Genomic DNA, 23,021 nt, shown 5'->3' on the forward strand with positions numbered 1-23,021 from the left:
AAGACTTACCAAAATGCTCGTCACATTCGTCGCTTGTACTTTTGCTTACGGAAAATCTTTATTTAAGTTTCTAAGGACTTGGTTCAGAGTTAGTTCAATACTGGAAAAAATTGTCCTAGAGCAAAATTGGACTTTGTGCTTGGGGCAGAAAGCAAAAAGCTGCCAAAATTGTTATCTCCTGAGCCGAGTGTCTATTAATTATAATAAAAAAAAACATTTTTTAGTGTCTAAACGTTTTCTATCGGTTTAGTATTTTCGGCAAAGTTGAAAGTAATAATTTTGTACTTTTCAAAAAAATACACTGTAATCAAGTTTGAAAAATTATAAATTTGTAAGGAAATTGTAACTTTTTTAGTCTTCATTCCTCCAAGTTCAAACAAGCTAACAATGCTCACAATCAGATCTTTAATAAGTGAGTTTTTATAGATATTTATTTTTATAGTTATTTCTAACTTTTTTTTACAAGAAGCAATAAACCAATATCAATATGATTTGTACTCCCCATCCTTTAGCATAGTTAGGAAAGCTAAATGCTTGTTTATGTGAAATTTCGGATCCGCTACATTTTATAATTTTTGAAAAAATGGACGTCTTTTGAGCCCCAAACTTTTGGGCAATTTGAGTTATTATTAAATCTTCTTTCTCAACTGTTCGAATAGTACAGGGCACAAGTGAAAATTATGTTTAAATACACTTCCTAGAACTGGAAGTTATTCTCGATTGGGATTTTTTTTTAAAAGCGTGATAAAAACGAAAAAAAGCGTGAGAGTAGTGATAAAAACGATTGTTGATGAAATCGAAAAAGCACTGCAGTACAAACAACATCTCTAACTCAAAGAAACATCTGTGCAAACTTTCAGCCATTTGAAAAATGATCTATTGAAATCGTTGGCAAAATTGGTAAAAAAAACCGCTAAAAGAATACCATACGATTTAGATTGTCGCTTAGACGAACTCCATTGAACAATTTGTTAACTTGCAAATTTATCTGTTACCATTCAGATAACTTTGCAAGTAAACAAGTTAACAGTTTTTTTTAATTTTCTTGACTCTTAAATTCAAAAAAAAAATCCTTGTTATGAGTTCGTGTTCAGAGAAAGAAAACACTGAAAAATATATACATGTGATTCGTATACCGCAGTTACAGCATAGGAGAGGAAACAAATTATTCAGGAAGAAATCATTCAAAATAATTCAAGCATATTCTTCCCGATTATTGATCTGCAAAATTGATTGATTACGGACTAACGGAACTCGATTGATGTATTCAGCATCACGGATAGGGTCCGAAGACCACATTTCCTAGACTGTTATTATTCCACCCTGTAATTGCTGCTGCCCGCTTTGACCGAAAAGTTCAACCAACGTTAATCAAGACCGCAATAGCTCTGGACTGAATAATTATCGAACCGGTTCCGGTACATTACGGAAACGGGCCGCAAACCAGCCTAATGTACAAACTTTATTTCGCTTAACCTTATTAAAACAATTCCCAACATTAATCATTGCCCGAGAAACCGGGAGCTCAGCTCGAGTGGTCTACCGCAAACTCCACCGCTTTTGCCGTATGCAATTGTGTTGTACCGAGCGGCGCCGATGCTGGGCGGTGAATGTCCTCGTGGCCCGACACAGGTAAACACATTAATCATGCACATCTTAGGAGATTGTACAAGAATACGTGTGCGAGATACTGCCAGCGGCAGACGGAAAGCCAACCTCCGATGAAAAAAAAAATGTGTTCCGACTTTGCAGAACAAGATGATTTAGCTTCCCCAGGTGGAAGCTTCCGCGTGGCTTTCTTATTTATGTTTGGGGAAGTGTGCACTGGCGAGGGCCAATGTTTTCTCACACTCGAGTGCAATGAAGTGCTAGTGGTGTTACAGAGGCGTTGAGCATGTTCCGTTGTCTTTTGTTTTTTTTTCAATTTCACACCACCTTCTAGATAATTTACACTCAATTTATCTTTCCTCAACAGGTTTCCTGGATAAGAAAACGAGATCTTCATATCCTGTCAGCTGGAATGGTTGTGTACACCTCGGATGAGCGATTTCAGGTGAGTGCTGTTGTCAGGTAGGTTGTACTTGCCCTGTTGGCTAGGAAATGACACTTCATTCAAACGGTGCTGGAAAAGCGTCGTTTGTGTCGTTTGCATTACATGATCAACATTCACTTGAATTATTCTACTATTTTTAACTTGACGTTCAGTTTGTGGTTTTTGGATAAAAATAATTGCTTTAATTATTTTCGTGATAAAAATTATTTCAACCAAGCGCAGCTTCGCTCTGATCCCGCATAAACTGTTGCACGTTTCTGCTCTACAAGTGGTTTGTCTGCCATTGACAGCAGCACAACTCGACAACTCGTTGAAACTCGGAATAATGATAAACGTAAACAGCAAAGTTTTCCGGTGTGACAGTGACGGGTCATGACCGCGGTATAGTTGTTTTCGTTTGTTTGTTTTTTCTCTGGAACTGCTGACTGGGAAAAGGATTTGCTTAACTTTGATGAGCAGCGGACTTGATTGTGTTTTAACAATTAAGGCTTTATATTTGTTTCGAAGATTGAAACAGGTACGAAGCATTATGTTGGCGGAGAATATAAAAGTTTTTTCATGTTATTTCAAAATACAATACAGGTACCCATCAATTTCGTTATTCGTTAACAGAAAGCACTGATATCTATCAACAACTTCAACTATATACAAAAATGTTTATATTGATAGCCAACAAAACATAACAGCAAACAGCAAAAAAGAATAGTTTCCAGTTCAACAAGCTTGCTCAAGCGAATTGTGATAGGTACAGCTGTTCTTCGAACCAAGCAAAATTTATTGTTATACATTTTCTCTTCTGTTCACACCGTAATCAGATAGCAGTTCCTTGGATGTTGCATGGAAACCCTGCCCAACTACAAAAGGTTCCTCCACACACACACACACACACACACACACACACACACACACACACACACACACACACACACACACACACACACACACACACACACACATACACACACACACACACATACACACACACACACCAATGCGCGCTAATAATAAAAAAAATGTGTTAATGATTAATGGTGTTGATACATTGCAATGTTATACGAATAGGTACATTGGTTGCCACTTATCTACCAATTCGAAACGAAACCAAGTTAATAATTTACGGTCTGCTGATTGCTTGTACTCAAATCCTTCTTGTTGGTTTTGGCACAAATAAGAGCACAATAAACTTGTCTTAAAACGCAAAGTCTTGTGTTCGGCTGCTCGTTTATTTATTTCATTCCAATTCTTTTCCCAATTATTTTTCAGGTGACACGATCCGAAAAATCGGATGTTTGGACAATGCAAATTAAATTTGCCCAGCAGCGGGATTCGGGCGCTTACGAGTGCCAAGTCAACACAGTGCCTAAGATGTCAATGACATTCCAGTTAAACATAGTCGGTAAGTGTGGGCAACGAAACTCAAGCTGGGTCGGCGATATCCACATCATTGACGAAATTTCCTATTTTCCGTTTCATTTTGGCAGAGGCGAAAGCGCTCATCCTCGGACCAACCGACATATACGTAAAGATTGGCAGTGCCGTCACGCTGACCTGCATCATCACCCAAGGACCACACGATCTGGGTACAATCTACTGGTACCGAGGTAACACTGTGCTTGACCTTTTTTTTTCTCATCTGTCTATTTCTGGCGTTTGTTTACTACTACTGTTTTCCCTGCAGGGACAAATATCATCAAACCAACGGAAGCTCATCCCAACGAGACGTCAGTAGCATATCCTCCACGAATATCCGTAGATCTGAAGTGGACAGAAGCATTAACTTCGAGGTGAGTGAGATAACGCACTGTTTATTTGGCATTTTCATTTCACTATGGGGCTACTACAAATAATAAAACAGACGCTCGACACATTTTAAAGCATCGAATTCAAGGGCTAACTGACTACATAAAAACCTGCATTAGCTTCGACCGACGAATCAAGCGCCGGATATTCTCCTATAATTATTATGCGAGTAATTTTTACTCACCATAGAGACAGCAAACCGCCCAAATTGCTCATACACTGATCCGTTTAGCGTCGCTTCCGCAAGGTTCAATTACGAAGTATTTTTCCAACCGAGCACATTTTAGTAGCACTTTCGAAAACACATTTATGAATGCTCTAGTATGTGCCAGCGAGCGTGTGTGATCCAGCGCCCAGCTCAGTCCAGTGCAGCCTGATGCCGATGGAGAAAATTGAATAATCCAATTGCCTCGTTTTCGGTACTTACAGACTGAAAATCCTCGACGCCAAGCTCTCGGACTCGGGCAATTACACTTGCCTGCCTACGCTGGCGGAAGCAAGCAGCGTTCTGGTGCACGTCCTTAACGGTATGTATTTCAGTATGGTTGATTTTGCCCTACGTCCCTGGTGTGTTACGCTAAAAGGTATGCTTTATAAGGGTCAGTAAAGCTCAAATTTTATACCGCGATGCTACTAGAGTTGTAAAATTATGGTGTAATTTTCAGATACAACGGCATTGTTTTATAATTAATTCTAATTTCTCGATTTAATAACAAAAGAATATAAAATATGGAACACCTGAGCCTGACTGTCATAAATTATTTTTTTCCGAGGTATTTAAAGGGCTTTGTTATCCGAAACGATATATCTCGCAAACAACAACTAATTATACATTCCCAATATACGTGCTACTAATGGAGGCGTCTGGTTTATATGCTTTAATATCTCACGCAATAAAGCATATGAACCAGGCGCCTCCATAATTAGCAAAAATAGCGGGAACGCATAGTTAGTTGTTGGTAGTACCGTCTCCATACTGACATACTGATGAGGAATTCCAAGCAAAATGTGACAATTTCAACCGTTATTTACTCGGCAAGGTACCCGGGCACCATTTCAGACTTTATTGCTTCAAAATACAAGGATAACCATAACTCAGCTAGTTGAAACTTATGGAATGCTCCATCATTGGACTTTTTATAGCAGCAGGAAAGGTCGAAGGGAGGAGGGTGAGGCTTCGAATTTGTTTACTTCATAAGTACTCAGCAGGGCACCCGGGTACCACCAAAATGAAATACTTTTTGCTTTTTCATTTCTTGACCAATTTTCGATCTTGGCTTGTCAAAAGATTGAAAATCTGTCTACTTTTAGAATCCGGGACTGACATGAATTTGTGACCACATCTGGTTCCTGTAAATGCGGATCTTTGGGAGCGTGTTCCGGTGACACAAATTAGTACAATTGTCAATAAAACCGAACAACATTGGAATCAAAATTCATGAAATCCCTCCCTTGATTTTTATTCATTTTGAGTCCATCTGATAAGTTGTCTGAAATGGCCATTTCGGAGCAGATATTCCCGATCTTGAACATGGTCCCGAAGATCCGGATTTACGGGAATCATATAGAGACCAATGGCTCTTCAGGTCCCGTATATAAAAATAAACAAATTTTTCAATCTTTTGACGGGTCAAGATTGGAAATTGGTCAAGAATTATGGAAGTAAGAATCATTTCATTTTGGTGGGTACCTGGGTACCCTTCTGAGTACCTAAGTGTATTAAAATTGCCGAGTACATAATAGTTAATATGTACCCAAGCAGCACACATTGTTGCAATTAAGCAAATTCAACTCTCAATGCAGCATTCAAAGATTGTAATAAATCGCATCCGTTACTTTTATTCAACTTGTAAATAACCGAAAAAGCGCAAGAGGTGGAGCCTATATGCAACTAACAGTGCTATGTGAAATCATCATCAGCATCGATAACCACTGCAGCATATGAAGGAAAGAGAGGAGAAATATAATTTATTTTGTTTACCTTTAGGCTCTCATTACTCTTCGGTGATGGTATCGCGAAGTTTCATATAACTACATACATTATAAAAAAACCTCATATATATCGAAATTTTTCTCCCCTAACACTTCTGATAGGTATGTAATTATACCGGCGATTAAAAATTTTCCGTGCAAACAATGTTTTTACTTCGTAATTATTCGCGCGCGTCTTATAAAGTATTGTAAAAGAAATTTTATGGTTCAAACTCGTCAAATTAAAAACAATGTTTTGGGAAAAGATAGTTCAGAAAACCTTGCTCAGTGGATATGCAGTGCTAATCATGCGAAATATGAAATAATAAAGCCATATTTCCAACAGAAATCATTTATATTTAAGGTAGCTATTCATTGTGTGGTAATTCTAGCAAATATATGGTTCAACAAAATGTTGCTATACATTTTCATCACTAAGTTGCTTTCCTTAAAAGAAAACATTTGTGAAACAACAATATGCGACATCATGTAACATTAACGTTATTTAAAAGCATCATGGAATATGCAGTTGGAACTAGATTGCAGAAAACTTTTAAGCAATTTCTAGTGTTCTATTACGAGAATGGTGCACGTAAATAACATAATGTTGCTCAATTCTTTTTAATTTCTTTAGAGTAACCGGAAAAGTTTCTTGCACCGTAAAAAAACATGTTGCTTGGGTATTTTTAATAGTCATTTTTAATTTGGCTGAAACTTTGCAAAGATGTTCTCATGGGCTGAAAACGCCATTTTGTGCTACCAGAAGTTTTTATAAATCACGATTAAATTCCTTATTAAAAAATTTTTTTTTCAAAGAACCACAAAAAGTTACCTAAACAATGCAATGGTGATTGTTTGTATATGGAGAAATAGAAAAATTAAAACAATTGAAATTTTCCAAAAAAATTTTTTTTTGGTTCAGATCGTTTAATTTTATCGGTATGCTGTCTTCAGCAAAAGGGTAAGTAGCAGTTTTGTTTCCCCAGAAAAAAAAAACATTAAAAAAAATTTAAGACAGAGAATCAAGGAAATAGTTATCAATCTAATATCTTAAAATCTCCGCCTTTTCGACTCTTTTTTTAACGATAACTGTAAAGTGTTAGCCAGCTGTGGCATTACTTAAAAAATGTACCAGTTACGGTATGAACCTGTTATGGCCTACAGAAATTTTATTGAGTAATGTCATTACTAGTACCATTGCGCTTATGAAATATTATATAATAGACATAACTGGTGTACTTGCCATAACTGGCTCATCTACCCTGCCTATGTCTGGAAATAAACTGATACATTATTATTGGAGAAAATCAATCCAGGAATCTGAATATAATATCAGTTTAAGGCGGCATTGATGCCAGATATGTTAATTTTGGACTTGAAAAATTATCTTACATATTTCGGGGAATGAGTATATTTTGGCCTCATATACATTTTGATTATTTCACCATGATTTTGAGAAAATTGTACTTGAAAAGCATTTATCACACCAAAGCAAAGCCTTGGTGCTACATTCCGATTCGGAACTCGACCTTCTGTTTACACAGACTTCGCAGCCAACACTAGAACAGTGTACAGGATTGTGTAGCTAACGCTACGATCCTACTGACACTAACAGTCTCTCCCGAACCGAGATTCGAAATTAAGACAACTAGATTGTTAGATCAGCATCGTACCTCGAGACCAGCTGGGAATACTTATAGAACCATTTTTTTAAAAACTTAAATTTTTGAAATTTGACATTGTTGAAATTTTATCTAGGAATAGATTCTCAAATCTTGATTCCCCACTGCAGATACTCATCTCCTAAACTTTTTCTATCACCAGATATAGCATTGCCAGCAAACAACTTTAAATTTCTCAGTGTCTGTGAAATGATGATATGACAACGTGCTATTTATTTCCAATACAATATTTTATTGCAATACACGGTGCTCTCACAGACCGTTTTTATAAAAAATGTACCAAAGAATCTGAGTACACCATTCGATTCGCTATGAAGTCCTGAATCTCTGGTCAAAATTTTAAAATCATCGTACGGTACATTTTTGAGTAATGCCCTTTTGAAGGTCGTAAAGTACAAAAAAGTGATATAAAAACGACCAAATACTTATTGTAAAGCACGGTTTTCAACCACCATTTTTTGAAATAACTTCCAAAATAGTTTATACACATTCCAAGGGTTATATTTTAAGACATTATCAATTGGTGGAAAGATTTATTTGAAAATCCCACAGTGCAAAGTGTCTAAACTCGAAAAATCGTGATCGTTCTAAATTCGACTGTGAAAAATTGATTTTATGTACTCAATGTCTTCAGCAAAATTGTTTCAACGAATGAGGCCTTACTTTTGACGTTTTCAGTTTTTCAATCAATTCATCTAACAGTTAGATAAAAAAAAATTTCTAATTTTCAATATACCAGATAGCTTCCTTCAGCAAAATTGTGTAAAATTTTAAAAGAAAAACAATTTTTGAATACTGCGATGTCCTGTCTGTACGTTAAACACGACAAAATAGAGTTTTTTGTGGAACACCCCTCCTTAAAATCAGTTTATGTCAATAATTTTGTCTGTGAATACACACTGATAATTTTTTTTTGATTCGATTATACAGCAGCGGTTCCAAACCTTTTTTTGTCCACGTCTGCGTCTCAAATAGAACTACAGTTTGTTTGATTGCTACAGCCATATTATTTAAGTACAAGTTTGAACAATAAATGCAGTATTATAAAAAAAAGTTGTTTTGTCCGCCGTTATTTATTTTTCTTTCGCGTACCCCCTGAAGGCTTTCACGTACCCCTAGGGGTACGTGTATCTCAGGTTGAGAATCACTGATATACGGTGCTAAAAATGGAGACTATCTATAATCGAGTCCGACTTGTATAGAAAACGAAGACGTAGTCCTATGTCAAAAATGTTTTTAGAGCCAAAACGACTTGCTTAATTGTCCTTAGCAAAGTTGTAGATAACGCTGGTCGACAACAGCCACAAAAAGAAAGCTCGAAATAGCTGCCCTAGAAAGATTATAGCTTTTTGAACATTTCTGTGAATTTTGGTGCCTCTAGCCATTATTAAAAAGCGTCAACTCACGTGAGAGTTAAAATAGTAATTGCTCGTTGGGTTCGTCGCTTCAAAGTTGTTTACGAGAAAACTCATTTAAGTCATTGGAGAAATGTAAGTGGCTGGGGGCACCAAAATTCGCAGGAATGGCTAAAAACTTATAATCTTTTATTATTTTCTAGGTTGAGCTTTAGGCCCACACCTGTGTTGACCAGAGTACTTTTGTCCTGAAAAAATATACTGTAAAAATTTTTAGAAACAAACTTTGTTTATGAAAATTTCAATTTTTCTAGTTGCAATTTTTGCAAGTTTTGACAACTTTCGTAGAAATAATTTAGGTTTTTCAAAGGAGAAATTTTCAAGATACAGGTCGGTTATAAGAAGTCTCTATTTTTTTCACTATATTAGGAATGAGCATTAAAAAAATGTTTGTCTGTTTATTTTGCATGAATGTTTTGTTGTTTTTGAATAAATCAGAATAACTTTAGTTTTAACTAATTCTCAGAATACACATTTCTCATGAAAAAAAAAAATATCTTGAAGTGTTTTTTTATTTGATTGCAATTGAAAATGAATACATTTTTGTATCAGTATCAGAGCTGATACAAATCATTTCCACTACCGGGCTGAAACGAGCTGTCACACTCCGATGAAATCATTCACGCGCATCGTTCACGGTCACGCGATAAAATCTTCTGATCTTCTCCTTTGGTAAAACGAAAATGACGTTATCAACTTAGCTTGCTGTAAACATCATAATGAAACACTAAAATTTCTTTCTAGTCTAATCGCGGAATGCTACTGTACAGTACACAAACCGAGTTTACAATATTACAGTTCAATTAATGAAACTCAGAATTTGAAACAGTAAATATCAAACGAACACGCTTTCACTGCGCCTGACGAATGACTTGACTTTCATTATTTTACGAGGGAGAGAAAGAGAACATTGCATGAAAGCACAATTTTTCCTTGTGATTGTAGAAAAAAGCATTATCTTTTTTTCACCTTTATGCAACAGCGCTGAAATTTTTCAGCCCTGATTCAGTGTACATTGATTTGTTTGCATTTGAGTCTAAACGACAGGGAACAGACGTTCATGTTATGTTAAAAGAATGTGCAAAAACTTGCAATCGTCGTTTAACCGCAAGTGGTAATGCTCCCACTATGTGTCATTCGCTTCAACGACAAACCACTGATATTGATAAAATATCGATACGGCAATATTCATGCAACTGTGGCACCAGAAGGCAGATGTCGTTAGTGTATTAACGTATTTTGATTCAAATTGTTACACACGATTTTAAATTTTTTCATATGAACATGGATGTCTGTTCGCAGTTTCTAAACAGTAACTGGTTTTTTAATTTTTTTAATTTGTTTTTAGATTATAATTTTTTTTATTTTTTCAATTTCTGTCCAATATTTTTTGTTGTAATTTTATTTATTAGGTATTTGTCAATTCTAATATTTTTTTTATTTTATGAATTAATTTGGAAACAGCCATAATTTTGCTCGCAAAAATAAATATTTTGACCCCCTCTCCTTTTGTATAGATTTTAAAAATTTTCCTGATAGGTCGCAACGCTTTGTCAGAAAGAAAACCAGCTTTTTGGAATTTTTTCCATAGAAATTTTTCAAACAAATTTGAAATGCAATTCGCCAAACGGAGACAAAACCCGTCGACTTCCAGTGAGTTTAGGATAGTTTGGGGCCCCAAATGGATGAATGGATCAAAAGAAACTGGCTTTGGAAAATCTATCACTTTGCCACACCCTATTGTGTGTAGCAAATGTATGGAGAGTAGGGAGAGCTGTGCAACACAGTGAGAGCCGAATTAGATCAAAATTTGCTGTCGCGAAAAGACAGTACTTCTCAAAAGACTGGCTGCCCACTATGATTTCTTCAAAAGAATTTTAGGTAAATTGTTTATCTTGAAAACATATATTGAAAAAAATCGAACATCGGCGATTTTTTTAAATTAGTTTTTGGTTTTTAAAATCAATTTTTGTCAGTGTAGGATCTCAAATTCAATTTTTTCAATATTTTTTCAATGAATAACGTGCATATTATGAAGAAAAAAAATGAATAACGTGTCTGAAATACGTTATCTTTGAATCAACTTCTCTCTATCTCTTGTCATTATTCAAAAATATCGATTTATAAAAAAAACTTCATCTCTTCTCAAATATTGGTCCAGGAGCAATTATCGCTGGAACCGTCCCACTGGTCTTTAGAGCCAAACTTTGCGAGGTCTTTCAAATAGACAATTTTTTGTCTAAATAATTAAAAGCAGTTAAAAAATGAGAAAACCACTTTCGTGTGTTCATATTGATGGACCGCTCGGGCACCAAGGGATTAAAGGTTTTTAAAAAGTTGTTTTTTTTTTCTTCATCTATAGTTTAAAAAGTTGTTGTTTGAGCTGTTCTTGATCTCTCTTTTTATCTATTAATCTCGAATTTCTCATTAGACCCTCTGCAAAGAGCATGTTGTTTTATAGAGAAGTGAGAGAGCTTTCATTTGAAGTAGAAAAAAATGACCGCCATCTTGGATCTTGCCACCATCTTGGATATTATCACGAAAAACTAAGCCCAAAGCGACATAAGATACGGGTGAACTGGTCATTTTCGAGTACCAGTGCCAGTGATGTTAATAACGAACATATGGTAGCTGTTAAGCTTGCCATCCCCGTAGTGCTGCCAACATCTGATCGAGTTGGCGCGAAATCGGTTTTTGGTCCTTTTCATAAATAAGTCGTGAATAACAGAAATACTAACACCTAGAACAAAATGGCAATCCGGAAATTTTGGACTACAATCGTTGCTTGGAATAACTGACAGTTTTGCCAATGAACATCCAAAATGTTGATAAAAGGAGAATAAAAGATTTGTTATTTGAATCATTTTACCCACTTTATCTTATAAACTGATAACTAAATTGTGTTGCTAAAAATAGTGTGAATTGTGTAACATTGATCATACGTTCCAATGAATCTGTTGCAGAAGCACAAATAATTAAAAGTTTTTATGAATATCCCAAATTTATCATTGTAATGTACACTTCTTGTACTTGTTGTTTAGAATGACCATTAAAATGGTACTATATTAATCTTGGAACCTAAAAAATCATTGACCTACAGCAAAAAAAAATGACTTTGCTCCACCCTGGAACCCACAGACACAATTCAGCCTACCTATTTACAATATTAATGAAGCGACGAAAAGTTTGTTGACATCGATCAACATACCGTCGTCATGATTTTTGTGTTGTACACTGCCCTGCTTGAAGCTTTCCGTGCTTGAGTTATTTCGCAATGGCGAAAATGTTTCTTCATTACTGTATTTGTATATGCATGAGCTGATAATTGCTCCGTATTACAACAGCTTGGCGATCAAGAGAATATAATGATGATAATTTAATCAACAATCTTCTTTTCCTCTTTCGTAATTATTGTTATGAGTGAAGAAATGCTGACGCCATAACATCCAGATCCAAAATTTCTTCCCTGCATTGAGAAAAAACGAATAAAAACCGAAAACATGTTAGTCAAATTCTACCCAGAATAAACAACATACGTTCACCTGACACAAGCTACCGAAGCCATCCAAATACTCTACATAAATTAAACCTAGATCAACCGCTCCGGCAGTCGGGATAACCGCTGCGAAAATTTGAAACTTTATACCCTCAAATCCCTTTCGTTCGTAGCTGGTTTTTATCGAATTGGTTTTTTTTTTCCAAATCCATTCCAGAGGAAAATCCTGCCGCGATGCAGCGAGGTGGCACGATTGCCCAGCACTGTGCCATCACCTGCAGGTTACATCTGCTGCTGGCCCTAGCAGTGATCCTGTTTACACGATACCGTCTATCGAGCTGGCCATCGAACTCGTCGTAGCCAAGGTCCTGAATCCCCTGTCCAGAATTGGTCTCCGGTTGCAGCGGATGTTAGATGTAACACACAAAAAAAACAGAAAAATACATTCCATGCTGCGCCCACAAACCGTGTGTGAAATGTTGGTTGCTATTCATGGATGATTTTATTGGTCGAACCATAAACAAAGTAACTCTCCTTGTGTACATACATCCTACAAACGAGCGAATGAATGCACGCGAATGAATTCTATCAAATAGATGGGCAAAAAAAGTTAATCGAATTTTGAAAAGGGCCCCGCTGCAAACAGGATACCATACGAGAGATAAAGCGAGGTATGTTGGTTTATTTTTCTATCATTAGTGTATGAAGTATTGACATACGGAAAACCCGACCGGAGTGAGTGTAATCTGAGAATAATCCAATATAGGATGATGAGCAGGGAACGTGCTGTTGATACAGCAGATACTGTGAAAATTTCCATTACACGCTCTGCTGATCGTTTGTTAGTTTTACTGTCGACTTTAGAATTCGAGTGCTGAAAGCTGCGAAGCCAAGGACTCAGCACGACTAGTGGATCAGAACAGCAGTAACAAGTGACGGTCCGTAGGATGATGAGATTACTTTAGCCGCCTCCTTTTAAAAATAACTCTCATCTCTTTGGGAACTTTTTGTTTGAAGGGTGAATAAAATCCTTCAGAGATTGTACATGAAACATAGTTAACAAAAAATGGGACTCAGTAAATTAATTCATATAACCGATTAGCTACATTCCAAACTTTTCGTTTTTTTCTTTTTCAGAAAATCCACCCGACGGAGCTGAAAAAATGTGATTTACGTTCGTCTAAATAATAAGAATTAGTAAACCGTAGTTCATTGCGAATCATTAGAAAATTAAAACACTCTGTAAATAGGTAAACCGTAAGCTATGAATCGATCGATGAAGAAAACGACAAGTGTAGTTCTAATCAATAGACTCTGTGAAGAAAATAATCGTTTATTTATTTCATTTGAGAGACCAAAACTCACTGTGAACATGTTGGAGTGAATAAAAAAAATATGTTTAAGTTGAAAATCGTGGTTTGTTTGTGCTATCTGTATCACTGTCCTTTTGTGTGAAGGCGAAATTCACTAAAAACTGATTCACTAAAACTTCTGTTTACTTTAATAAGCGCCTTCGTAGTAAATTTTATTGGTTAGTCTGTGTGATGTACTGCTGTATGGTATGATTCTTCTGCAAGTGTACATTTTTCATTACACGTGGTATGGGAGATAAATATAAATAGCTAGTTTTAGTACAAACATAAAATTCCGTTTATTAATTCGAATATACTCAAACATAATCCGATATAAAATTTCGAAACTAAATTGAATGAAAATATAAATAATACCGAAGCCGTGCAAACAAACTGGGTTTCTCTCATCCAGTATCCAATTTTTCTATTGGCAAAATTAATTAGCGACAAACAAGTGGCGAAGCATCCGAACCGATCCGAAAAATTAATCAACGTCGAAAATTGTGTAAACGGTGCACACAAATTTGTCACTCCGCCGGTGGAAATAGTTTAAATGATTTGCCAATTTCGCCAAACTGTCCATCCAATTTAGGCTGTCAGTAAACTGTGAATTAGAATTTAACTGTATTTTTAGCCACGAGATGAAAATACTGTCTCAGCCTTTTGTGGAATATATCACTGCGTGCTGGTAACTTCGAGGACACCGCAAATATTCAGAAACGTGAGTATTACAGACTCATCCTGTCTATCAGAGTATTTATACCGGCTGTGAATCGGCTTTTTCCAGCCGTTGATTTGAATTAGGTAAATATTCGTGGATGATACTTAATTTGCATAAAGTCAATTACTGTTGTCTGTTGTCGCTTCTTTTCGTTTTTTTTTTCATTGAATCTTTTATAAATAGTAAATACATCAATTTCGTTTGATCGAAAAATATAACAGAAAAACCTCCTAGAAAAATGGAAACATTTGCTTACGCACGGTGATGCACATCATTATAACCCTAGAAAAACGTATTTTATGCGAGTTTCGTGTACGAGCTCATAGACGAACGGAACCAAAGTAAAAACATTTTAATCATTAACAGAAAAAAAACTTTTATTTTGCGTCATTCTCAAGGCTCTCAACCACTCAACGAAAAGAGCAATTAGGGTAGCCTTTGGAGTACGCGGCATTTTAACAAGGTTTGTCAACAGATAAATAAGAAGGGCAAACGCCAATAAATCTTGCCTTTTTCATAGCAAGATTTATTGGCGTTTGCCCTTCAATCGAGACGGGTTTATTTACGAAACATGCCAGGCGGCTGGAATTTTTATCGCTTTCTTCGAATTTCACCCAAAAAACGGAAGAAAGATCCGGTTAAACCAGTGAAGTTTTTGCGGTAGGGAAAATTCCTCCTGTTGCGTACCTAGTCGAATACCGAAAGCTTGATTTTCCCATTTTAAATTTGAATTTACCTAAAGACAAAGTGATTTGAATTATGCTTCGCTCTGTACGTGAACCTGAACTCTCAATCACCCTTTCGTTTAGCTATCGCAAATAAATCTTTTCGTTCCCTTATTTTGTTTAACAATCCGAAACAAAGGAAAACTTTTAGGCTTGAGAATGTTCCGATCCTCGATGCAGATAACTGTTGGAGCAACATGGAGTAGGCAAAGGTAATTATCCATTAATCGCAATTTGGTTAAATTATTTTTTGAAAGAAGTTTAAAGATAACATAAATTAGAAACTGTCCAAAAACCTTCAAGATAAGCTTTAGTTAAAATATACTTCGAAAGCGTTGAGACAGTATTTTTCAACTGATAAGCTATTAGATTACAAATACTGAAGTTGGAATTAGACGCGAATCTGAAATCGGAGCATAACAGTGAACAGAATTTTAAAACTTGTCTAATTGAATTAGCTTTAACTTTCGAACTAGAATCCTATGAAACGTTGTGGATGTAAATATTAAAAGTTATCAATTAGCTTAGCATTCTATCCAACTTTCCAATTTCAGGTTTCAATGATTTTTTTAAGAAAAGGGTTTTCAAATATTTTCCAAACAATCACAGCGGGAACGAACGAAATTCGGAAACGGTATTCTAGGTATTAAAAGTCGACCTCTCGTTCAGCCAAACAAAAGTCCAATAAGTGGTGCCTACCACTTCCTGCAAATCCACTAAGAGATAATGACTCACTTATGTGTCTCACTTCACGCATTCTTCCATTTTTGCTTAAAATGAATGATGAAATTAAATTTAAAAAATACTTACTTAATAGCTATTTTTTTTTTCAATGGGAAAAATAACAAATCATCATGTCATGTACACTAAATATTTTTTAATTTGGAGTAAGTGACTTGTTCCGCTCAATATTCTTATTGTTATATTAAATGTTACAATTATTCGAACTGTATCAAACGAAAATTGCTGTTATCCGAACATGCCATATTAAGAACGAAAATTTGTGATAAGACATTCGAAACCATTCTACTTCTATGTCAAAAAATGCGAGTGCTCATTCTTTTCTGACCAAATCCAAAAAAGTTGTTATATTATGAAAGCTATGCTTTCTTTCATAAATTTGAATTTTGAAATGATTGAAGAAAATCACCAACAAGGAATTGCCAAATTTTGTAAACAAAACTTATTAAATACTAAATAAAAACACGTTCTCTTACGATAAATTCAAAGGCTTTAAAGAAATCTGTGGATTGCTATGGCTGGAAATGCTGCGTTACTACAGGTTTGTCAGGTGATGCTTCTTTTAACATCATGTGGTTTTACAGGTTTTCCCCTCAAGCCTATACATAAGAGAAAAAACATGGAGTTCACCGTTATAACAACTGTCACACCAAAACAAAAAACGGCCATGCAAAAGCAATAAATAATGTCATGCGCGTCTGTTGAATTTCAATTCGATTACACTGGTCGACAAAAGCGAAAGAAAATGCTGCCCTAAAGCTCGAAACAGTTGTCCTAGAATGATTAAAACCTATAACTGAAATTTGGTGCCTCTAGTGTAGAAGTGAGTCAAAGTGTCGCATAGTTATTACTCACCAGGTTCGCCGTTTCAACGTTCACGAGAAAATTCATTTAAGACTCCGAAAAACTTTTGGTGGCAAGGAGCACCAAGTTACACAGGAATAGTTAAAAAGCTATAAGCTTCCGTTCTCTTCCAGTTTGAGCTTCAGGGCCACATCTGTGTTGTCCAGTGTTAAGTTACTAGAAGTTGTGAATTCGAAAGTATGTATATTAGAATTCTCCGTGCGTCAAAAGTCGTCACATTTTTTTAACTCTGCCTGCTATACACGTGACGTACTGTTTGGATGCCTCCGATACAACTTCGCGACACAAACAATTCGCAATACTCCAGAAACCGAGTTTGGAGGTAATTTGGATCTAGGGCTCAACTGCAATATTTCAGACAAAAACATTCTTCTATAAAGTAATTACAAGTAATGGAGCGCTAATTTTCATGTTTCCAAAAATCAGGGTGACCAACTCAAAAATTTAGCTTTCTTATCTTGGGAGACAGAGTTAAAAAAGGTCCTTCAAAGTTGTAGCCCCTTAGTTTTAAGCAAGCTTGAAAAACAGATTGAACTTTTTGCTCCAAGGTTTTTATTTCAATTTTCAAATCAAAACAGTCTTTGAGCAATGCAAATGTCGTATATATTTCAATTCCATTCAACATTTTTCACACTATACTTTTTGGGGCAAACATAAAAAATATTTCTTGATATATGGCGTCACTTCTTGCCCAGTACGAGCGCTGCGTGTAGCAATTTTTCGTACCACGCTTCTTACTTCTCCTTTGTGCTATGTTTCTGCTGCTCGCACAAAAATAATACACTTGCTGCTTACACCGCAGCTGACTTAAACAAGAGTGGTGAATCACTCTAGTGAGAAGACACAGAAGTACACCACGGTGTGCACTGATGAGATAAAATCGATAGCATTCGAAGAGTAAACTGGCGTAACGGGCGGCTGGATTCTTTTTTCAATTCGGATGTACAGTAAACAACACAATTCACTTTTCTACCTCATGCTCTCCTCATTCTTGGCGACACGCAGTAAACGCACTGCAGTGTGCTCTGTTGCGTATAGTAATTGAGTGTAATGTTGCTTCGTGTGAGAAAGCTCACACCAGTTTATTATCTCTATGAAGAGATATTTCAAAATCCACTGCGGTGATTTTTTTGTATGCTCCTCAGACACACGACTTGCTGCTCTCTTCAAGCACGCTTTGCACGCTGTTTCCGAAGCTGCAAAAACGTGATCGAAATTATGTTGACCCAAATGAATTGATTGTAGAGCCGCAGTGTCTTCAGTAAAGTTTTTACATGAATTATTCTCCATGTTATAAAAGTTTCAATTTTGTGATTAATCCAGTTTTTCAAAGAGCACCCCTAAAAACCAATTTTTTCAATTTGACTTTCTATAATTTTTCAATGTACTACAATATTGTTTGCTATAATGAAACAAACAATTTCTTCTAAGTAAGTTTATTGTTATCTCACATATTTCTTCACTTATTGCCGATTTTTATTTTTATAATGCCCTGATTTACATTTACATAATAACTTCTTATTATTTGAGGTTTTAGTCACCGTATAATTTTATTCCCTTTGGATGGTTGATCTTTCTCGGTGAAATATACACACTTTGTTTGTTTTAACATGACGTTTCGGCGTACTGTGATTCAGCCATCGTCAGATCTAAAATTTTATTTCAACATTAGTTACACAACACGTACTACACCAATTTTTATTTTTAACATACATGACAAAACAACATTCTTCTCCCATCAGTGTGGTTTGCTTACTGACTTTTTTGTTAAATTTTTTTTTAAATTTATTACTCATATACTTTCCCTGTGTTGGTAACTTATAATTTTCTGTTACGGTATGAGATATTGCTCGGATCTTACTCACTAAACCATTGTAGGCTGAATCCATCCCCCCACATTCGCGTTGCATATCAACCGTTCTCTCTGTAGAGTTATAATATTACAAGAAGTTCCGAACCACAGACTACACCCCTGCTAGCTGTATAGGTATTGGAGTATAAAGCCAAACGACTGTTAGAAACCCGTTGTGTGCTCATTCTTGGAAGTAGACTAAAGGCGTAAAGACGGGTTGTCTACGGAGCGGACTTGGACGATACATTTGGCGCAGTCGGAAGGATCAAAAGTTGTGAGAAGTGCGTGAGCTGTAGCCAGTTTTATCAGTTAACAACACTAGTCCAACTAAAAGTTGAAGAGTGCAAACCTGAAAGTGCGAGACCTATAATTCGAAGCGCGAGGAAGCAAAAATAGAGGTTTTTGCGAGACCGGCTTGTACCGCAGCGCACTGTGACGATCATTTTTCTCTTTGTTAGACCAGTAAAATGCTGCAGAACATAGATGAGGTTGTAGTTGTGGGATAGTAAATGAGGCGGCGAGTCCGGGTTTTTTTACCGAAGCGCATAGAGTGTTTTATCTGCTAGACCAGCAAGACGCTGCAGAGCATGAGCAAAATCTCTCCTGGAAAGATTCCAGTTTCAACTCACACTTGAAAAGCTATGAGAAAAAAGAGAGTAAAAAACTTGCAATTATAGAACGTCCGCTGGTAGATAGAGAGATTAGTGTTGGTGAGCTTTGACATGCTCTAAGCCGAAGTATGAACAATAACGGAAATGTGAGGTGGAGAGGTTAACCCAGTAAGAATTGTCGGGCCGATGTCGGACCAATTCGCGTCCGATTCTCCGATAGATCGGTCCGACAACGGGTGGACATTTGGCTCAACATCGGTCCGATATCGTGCTCAAATGCAACAAAAATGTCGGACCAGGGTTCATTCGCTCCTAGGGGTTCATTCGCCTTCGTGCGTCGCGGGCGAGAGGGAAGTTTAGTTGTGTTTGTTTTGAAGCAAGTCCGGTGCGGCTGGCATGCGGACTTGGTCAAAACAAACACAACCAAACTTCTCCTGCCGCAAAGAGATCACGATGGCGGGGTGTGCGATTCAATCTTCATTGTATGCGACGCAGCAACGGCGGTGTGCAGGTTGCTTTGTTTTGATTATTTTGATAGCGCGGTTTTGGATTAGAGCGCTTCATTTATTTTAGGATGGTGCATGATTAATTATATTTATCCACTATATAAAAATGGATTTACGTAACGCAGATTTTATTAATATTATTCCCGCCGTTACTGAGGTGCACAATAAGCACCATCATTTTAAATCAAGAAAGTAAGCGGTGACATGTGCGTTTTATTGCAATAAAATATTTGTAGAGTTCGGAACAATATATTTGTGAAACATTTAGGGTTTCTTAATAATAAAAATTGTGATATCATTCACATAACGTAAAACGTGGTGGCGGGGCTGTGCGATTCAAACCTCATTGTGTGCGATGCAACTACGGCGATGTGCAGGTTGCTTAATTTTGATTATTTTGATAGCGCAGTGTTGGATTAGAGCGCTTAATTTATTTTAGGATGGTGCATGATTAATTATTTTATTCCACTATATAAAAATGGATTTACGTAACGCAGATTTTATTGATGTTATTTCCGCCGTTACCGAGGTGCACAATAAGCACCATCATTTTAAATCGTTTAAAATCAAGAAAGTAAGCGGTGACATGTACGTTTTATTGCAAGAAAATATTCGTTGAGTTCAAAACAATATATTTGTGAAACATTTAGGGCTTCTAAATTATAAAAATTGTGATATCAGTCGCATAATGTAAAACGTGGTGGCGAGGCTGTGCAATTTATACCTAGTGGTATGCGACACAGCAGCGGCGGTGTACAGATTGCTTTGTTTTGATTATTTTTATAGCGCAGTATTGAATTAGAGGGCTTCATTCATACGATGCTTCATGATTAATCTACTATATTAAAATGGAATTACGTAATGCAGATCTTATTGATATCATTCCCGCCATTTTTGAGGTGCAATGGTAATGGTAATTATTTTAAATCGTTCTAAGTCATAAAAGTAAGCTGTGACGTGTACGTTCTATTGCAAATAATATTCGTAGAGTTCGAAACAATATATTTGTAAAACATTTAGGGTTTCTCAATAATAAAAATTGTTTTATTATTCACATAACGTAAAACGTGGTGACGGGGCTATGCGATTCAAACCTCGTTATGTGCGATGCAGCAACGGCGATGTAGCTTTGTTTGTTTTGATTATACAGGTTGCTTTGTTTTGATTATTTTGATAGCGCAATATTGGATTAGAGCGCTTCATTTATAGGATGGTGCATGATTAATTATTTTTATTCACTATATAAAAATGGATTTACGTAACGCAGATTTTATTTATATTATTCCCGCCGTTACTGAGGTGCACAATAAGCACCATCATTTTAAATTGTTTCAAATCAAAAAAAGTAAGCTGTTACATGTACGTTTTGTTACAAGAAAATATTCGTAGAGTTTGAGGAATATATTTGTGAAACATGTAGGGTTTCTCAAGAATGAAAACTGTGATATCATTCACATAATGTAAAACGTGGCGGCGGGGCTGTGCGAATTATACCGACTGGGGTGCGACGCAACAACGACGATGTGCAGGTTGCTTTGTTTTGATTATTTTGATAGCGCAGTATTGGATTAGAGCACTTCATTTATAGGATGGCGCATGATTAATTATTTTTATCTACTATATAAAAATGAAATTTCGTAACGCCGAGCTTATTGATACTATTCCCGCCGTTTCTAAGGTACACAATAAGCACCATGATTTTAAATCGTCCTTATCAAGAAAGTAAGCAGTGGCATGTATGTTTTATCGCAAGGAAATATTGGTAGAGGTCGAGGCAATATATTTGTGAAACAGTTACGGTTTTGTGATAATAAAAATTGTGATTTTTTTTCTTCATCTAAATGATAAAAATTGTGATATCATTCACATAACATTTAACATGAATAAAACCTGACTTTTTTTCGTTCAACCTTCAACGTTCACCATATAATTCGAAATTCAAAGCGATGGCATGTGGTTGATATTCAGACGAGGCATTCGAGGAGAAATTATAGGTATTTGATTACTAAAGATATAATTCACAAGACTTCGAAAAACATGAAAAACCGTGACTTTTCATGCTTGATTTACCTCTAAATCAAAGTCTGAAGCGATGATTTGTGTTTTTTTTTTTCTATAATAAAATGTTTGTTATTGTTTCGGATAGACATGTGTGGAAAAGTTATGGTTTTTTTTTTTATTAAAAACTGAGTTTATAATGCAAAATCATGTCTTTTTATGCTCCATTTTTTCTTTAAATCGTAGTTCTTTTTTTTTTTACATTAAAATGTTCGGAAAAATATTCGAGGAGAAATATGTTTCACGCATATTTCAAGCAGTTTTGTGAATAATGACTTTTAATGCTCAAACTTCATCTAAATCAACATTAAAAGCGATGATATGTTTTTTTTTTTAAAAAAAATGTTTGATGATGTTTAGAAGAGACATTTGAGGAGAAACAACAGGTACCTGATAACTAAAAATTGAGATATTATTCACCACATAAAACATTCATAATGATGATATTTATTGCGTGATTCGCCTCTAACTCGAATTTCAAAGCAATGACATAAAGTGATTTCTTACATTGAAATGTTCGGTAATGCTTAGCAATGAAATTTAAGGATATATGACAAATGAAGAAAATATGGAAATATATTGCAAATAACTCAATCTGATAAATAAAAATGAGATATTATTCATAAAATTACGAAGACATGTAAAATCATGAAAGTTAGTAGCCCAAAAATTGATAAATTTTAATCACATTAAATCGTTGATTCAAATGTGCACGCGAAGTGATGGTTTTGAATATCCATATTCTAAGCACCGATCTTATTTTTCCGCGTTTCGAACTTATGCGGTTTTTTACGCTAAACGGTGCACTAGATGCGACATTATGCGCACTGTGCATAAGCTAAAAAAATCTAATGTCGCACGCAAAACATTTTTTTTTAATTTTCTGCTGGAACGGTATAATATATGACAAATATATGTGTGCCGCCAATCTCAGACACGAAGCTATTTTCATCAAATACGTAACTACAAACATTGTAACAATCGTGATTTATCTTGCAGATTGTTAGACCTAAACTTAAAAATAAAAAAAAAAACAACCCTAAATGGTCATCTTATATCAGCTCCAGCTGCCATATTTAATTTTGTGATGGTAATTTCCGGTTTTTGGCGAACAGCCCAAGGTAGTCAAATACTATCCAATTTTAGTGTTTTCAGAAACAGGATGATGCCCAGA

General features: G+C 35.8%; 1 protein-coding gene across 2 annotated transcripts in view; it reads left to right on the forward strand.

Moving 5' to 3' along the window:
• LOC129727694 (zwei Ig domain protein zig-8-like) overlaps nucleotides 1-13,828 on the forward strand; it is a 116,690-nt gene extending 102,862 nt beyond the window's left edge. For both annotated transcript variants that reach the window (XM_055685748.1, XM_055685749.1), the window contains exons 5-11: nucleotides 1,976-2,053; nucleotides 3,317-3,449; nucleotides 3,535-3,654; nucleotides 3,732-3,837; nucleotides 4,283-4,380; nucleotides 12,635-13,088; nucleotides 13,555-13,828. In XM_055685748.1, the coding sequence (XP_055541723.1) occupies nucleotides 1,976-2,053; nucleotides 3,317-3,449; nucleotides 3,535-3,654; nucleotides 3,732-3,837; nucleotides 4,283-4,380; nucleotides 12,635-12,777 (678 nt within the window). In that variant the 3' untranslated portion in view covers nucleotides 12,778-13,088; nucleotides 13,555-13,828. The remainder of the gene's footprint in view (nucleotides 1-1,975; nucleotides 2,054-3,316; nucleotides 3,450-3,534; nucleotides 3,655-3,731; nucleotides 3,838-4,282; nucleotides 4,381-12,634; nucleotides 13,089-13,554) is intronic.
• The last annotated feature ends 9,193 nt before the right edge of the window (nucleotides 13,829-23,021 follow it).

The sequence above is a fragment of the Wyeomyia smithii genome, chromosome 3 (genome assembly GCF_029784165.1).
Source record: "Wyeomyia smithii strain HCP4-BCI-WySm-NY-G18 chromosome 3, ASM2978416v1, whole genome shotgun sequence".
NCBI classification, from domain to species: domain Eukaryota; kingdom Metazoa; phylum Arthropoda; class Insecta; order Diptera; family Culicidae; genus Wyeomyia; species Wyeomyia smithii.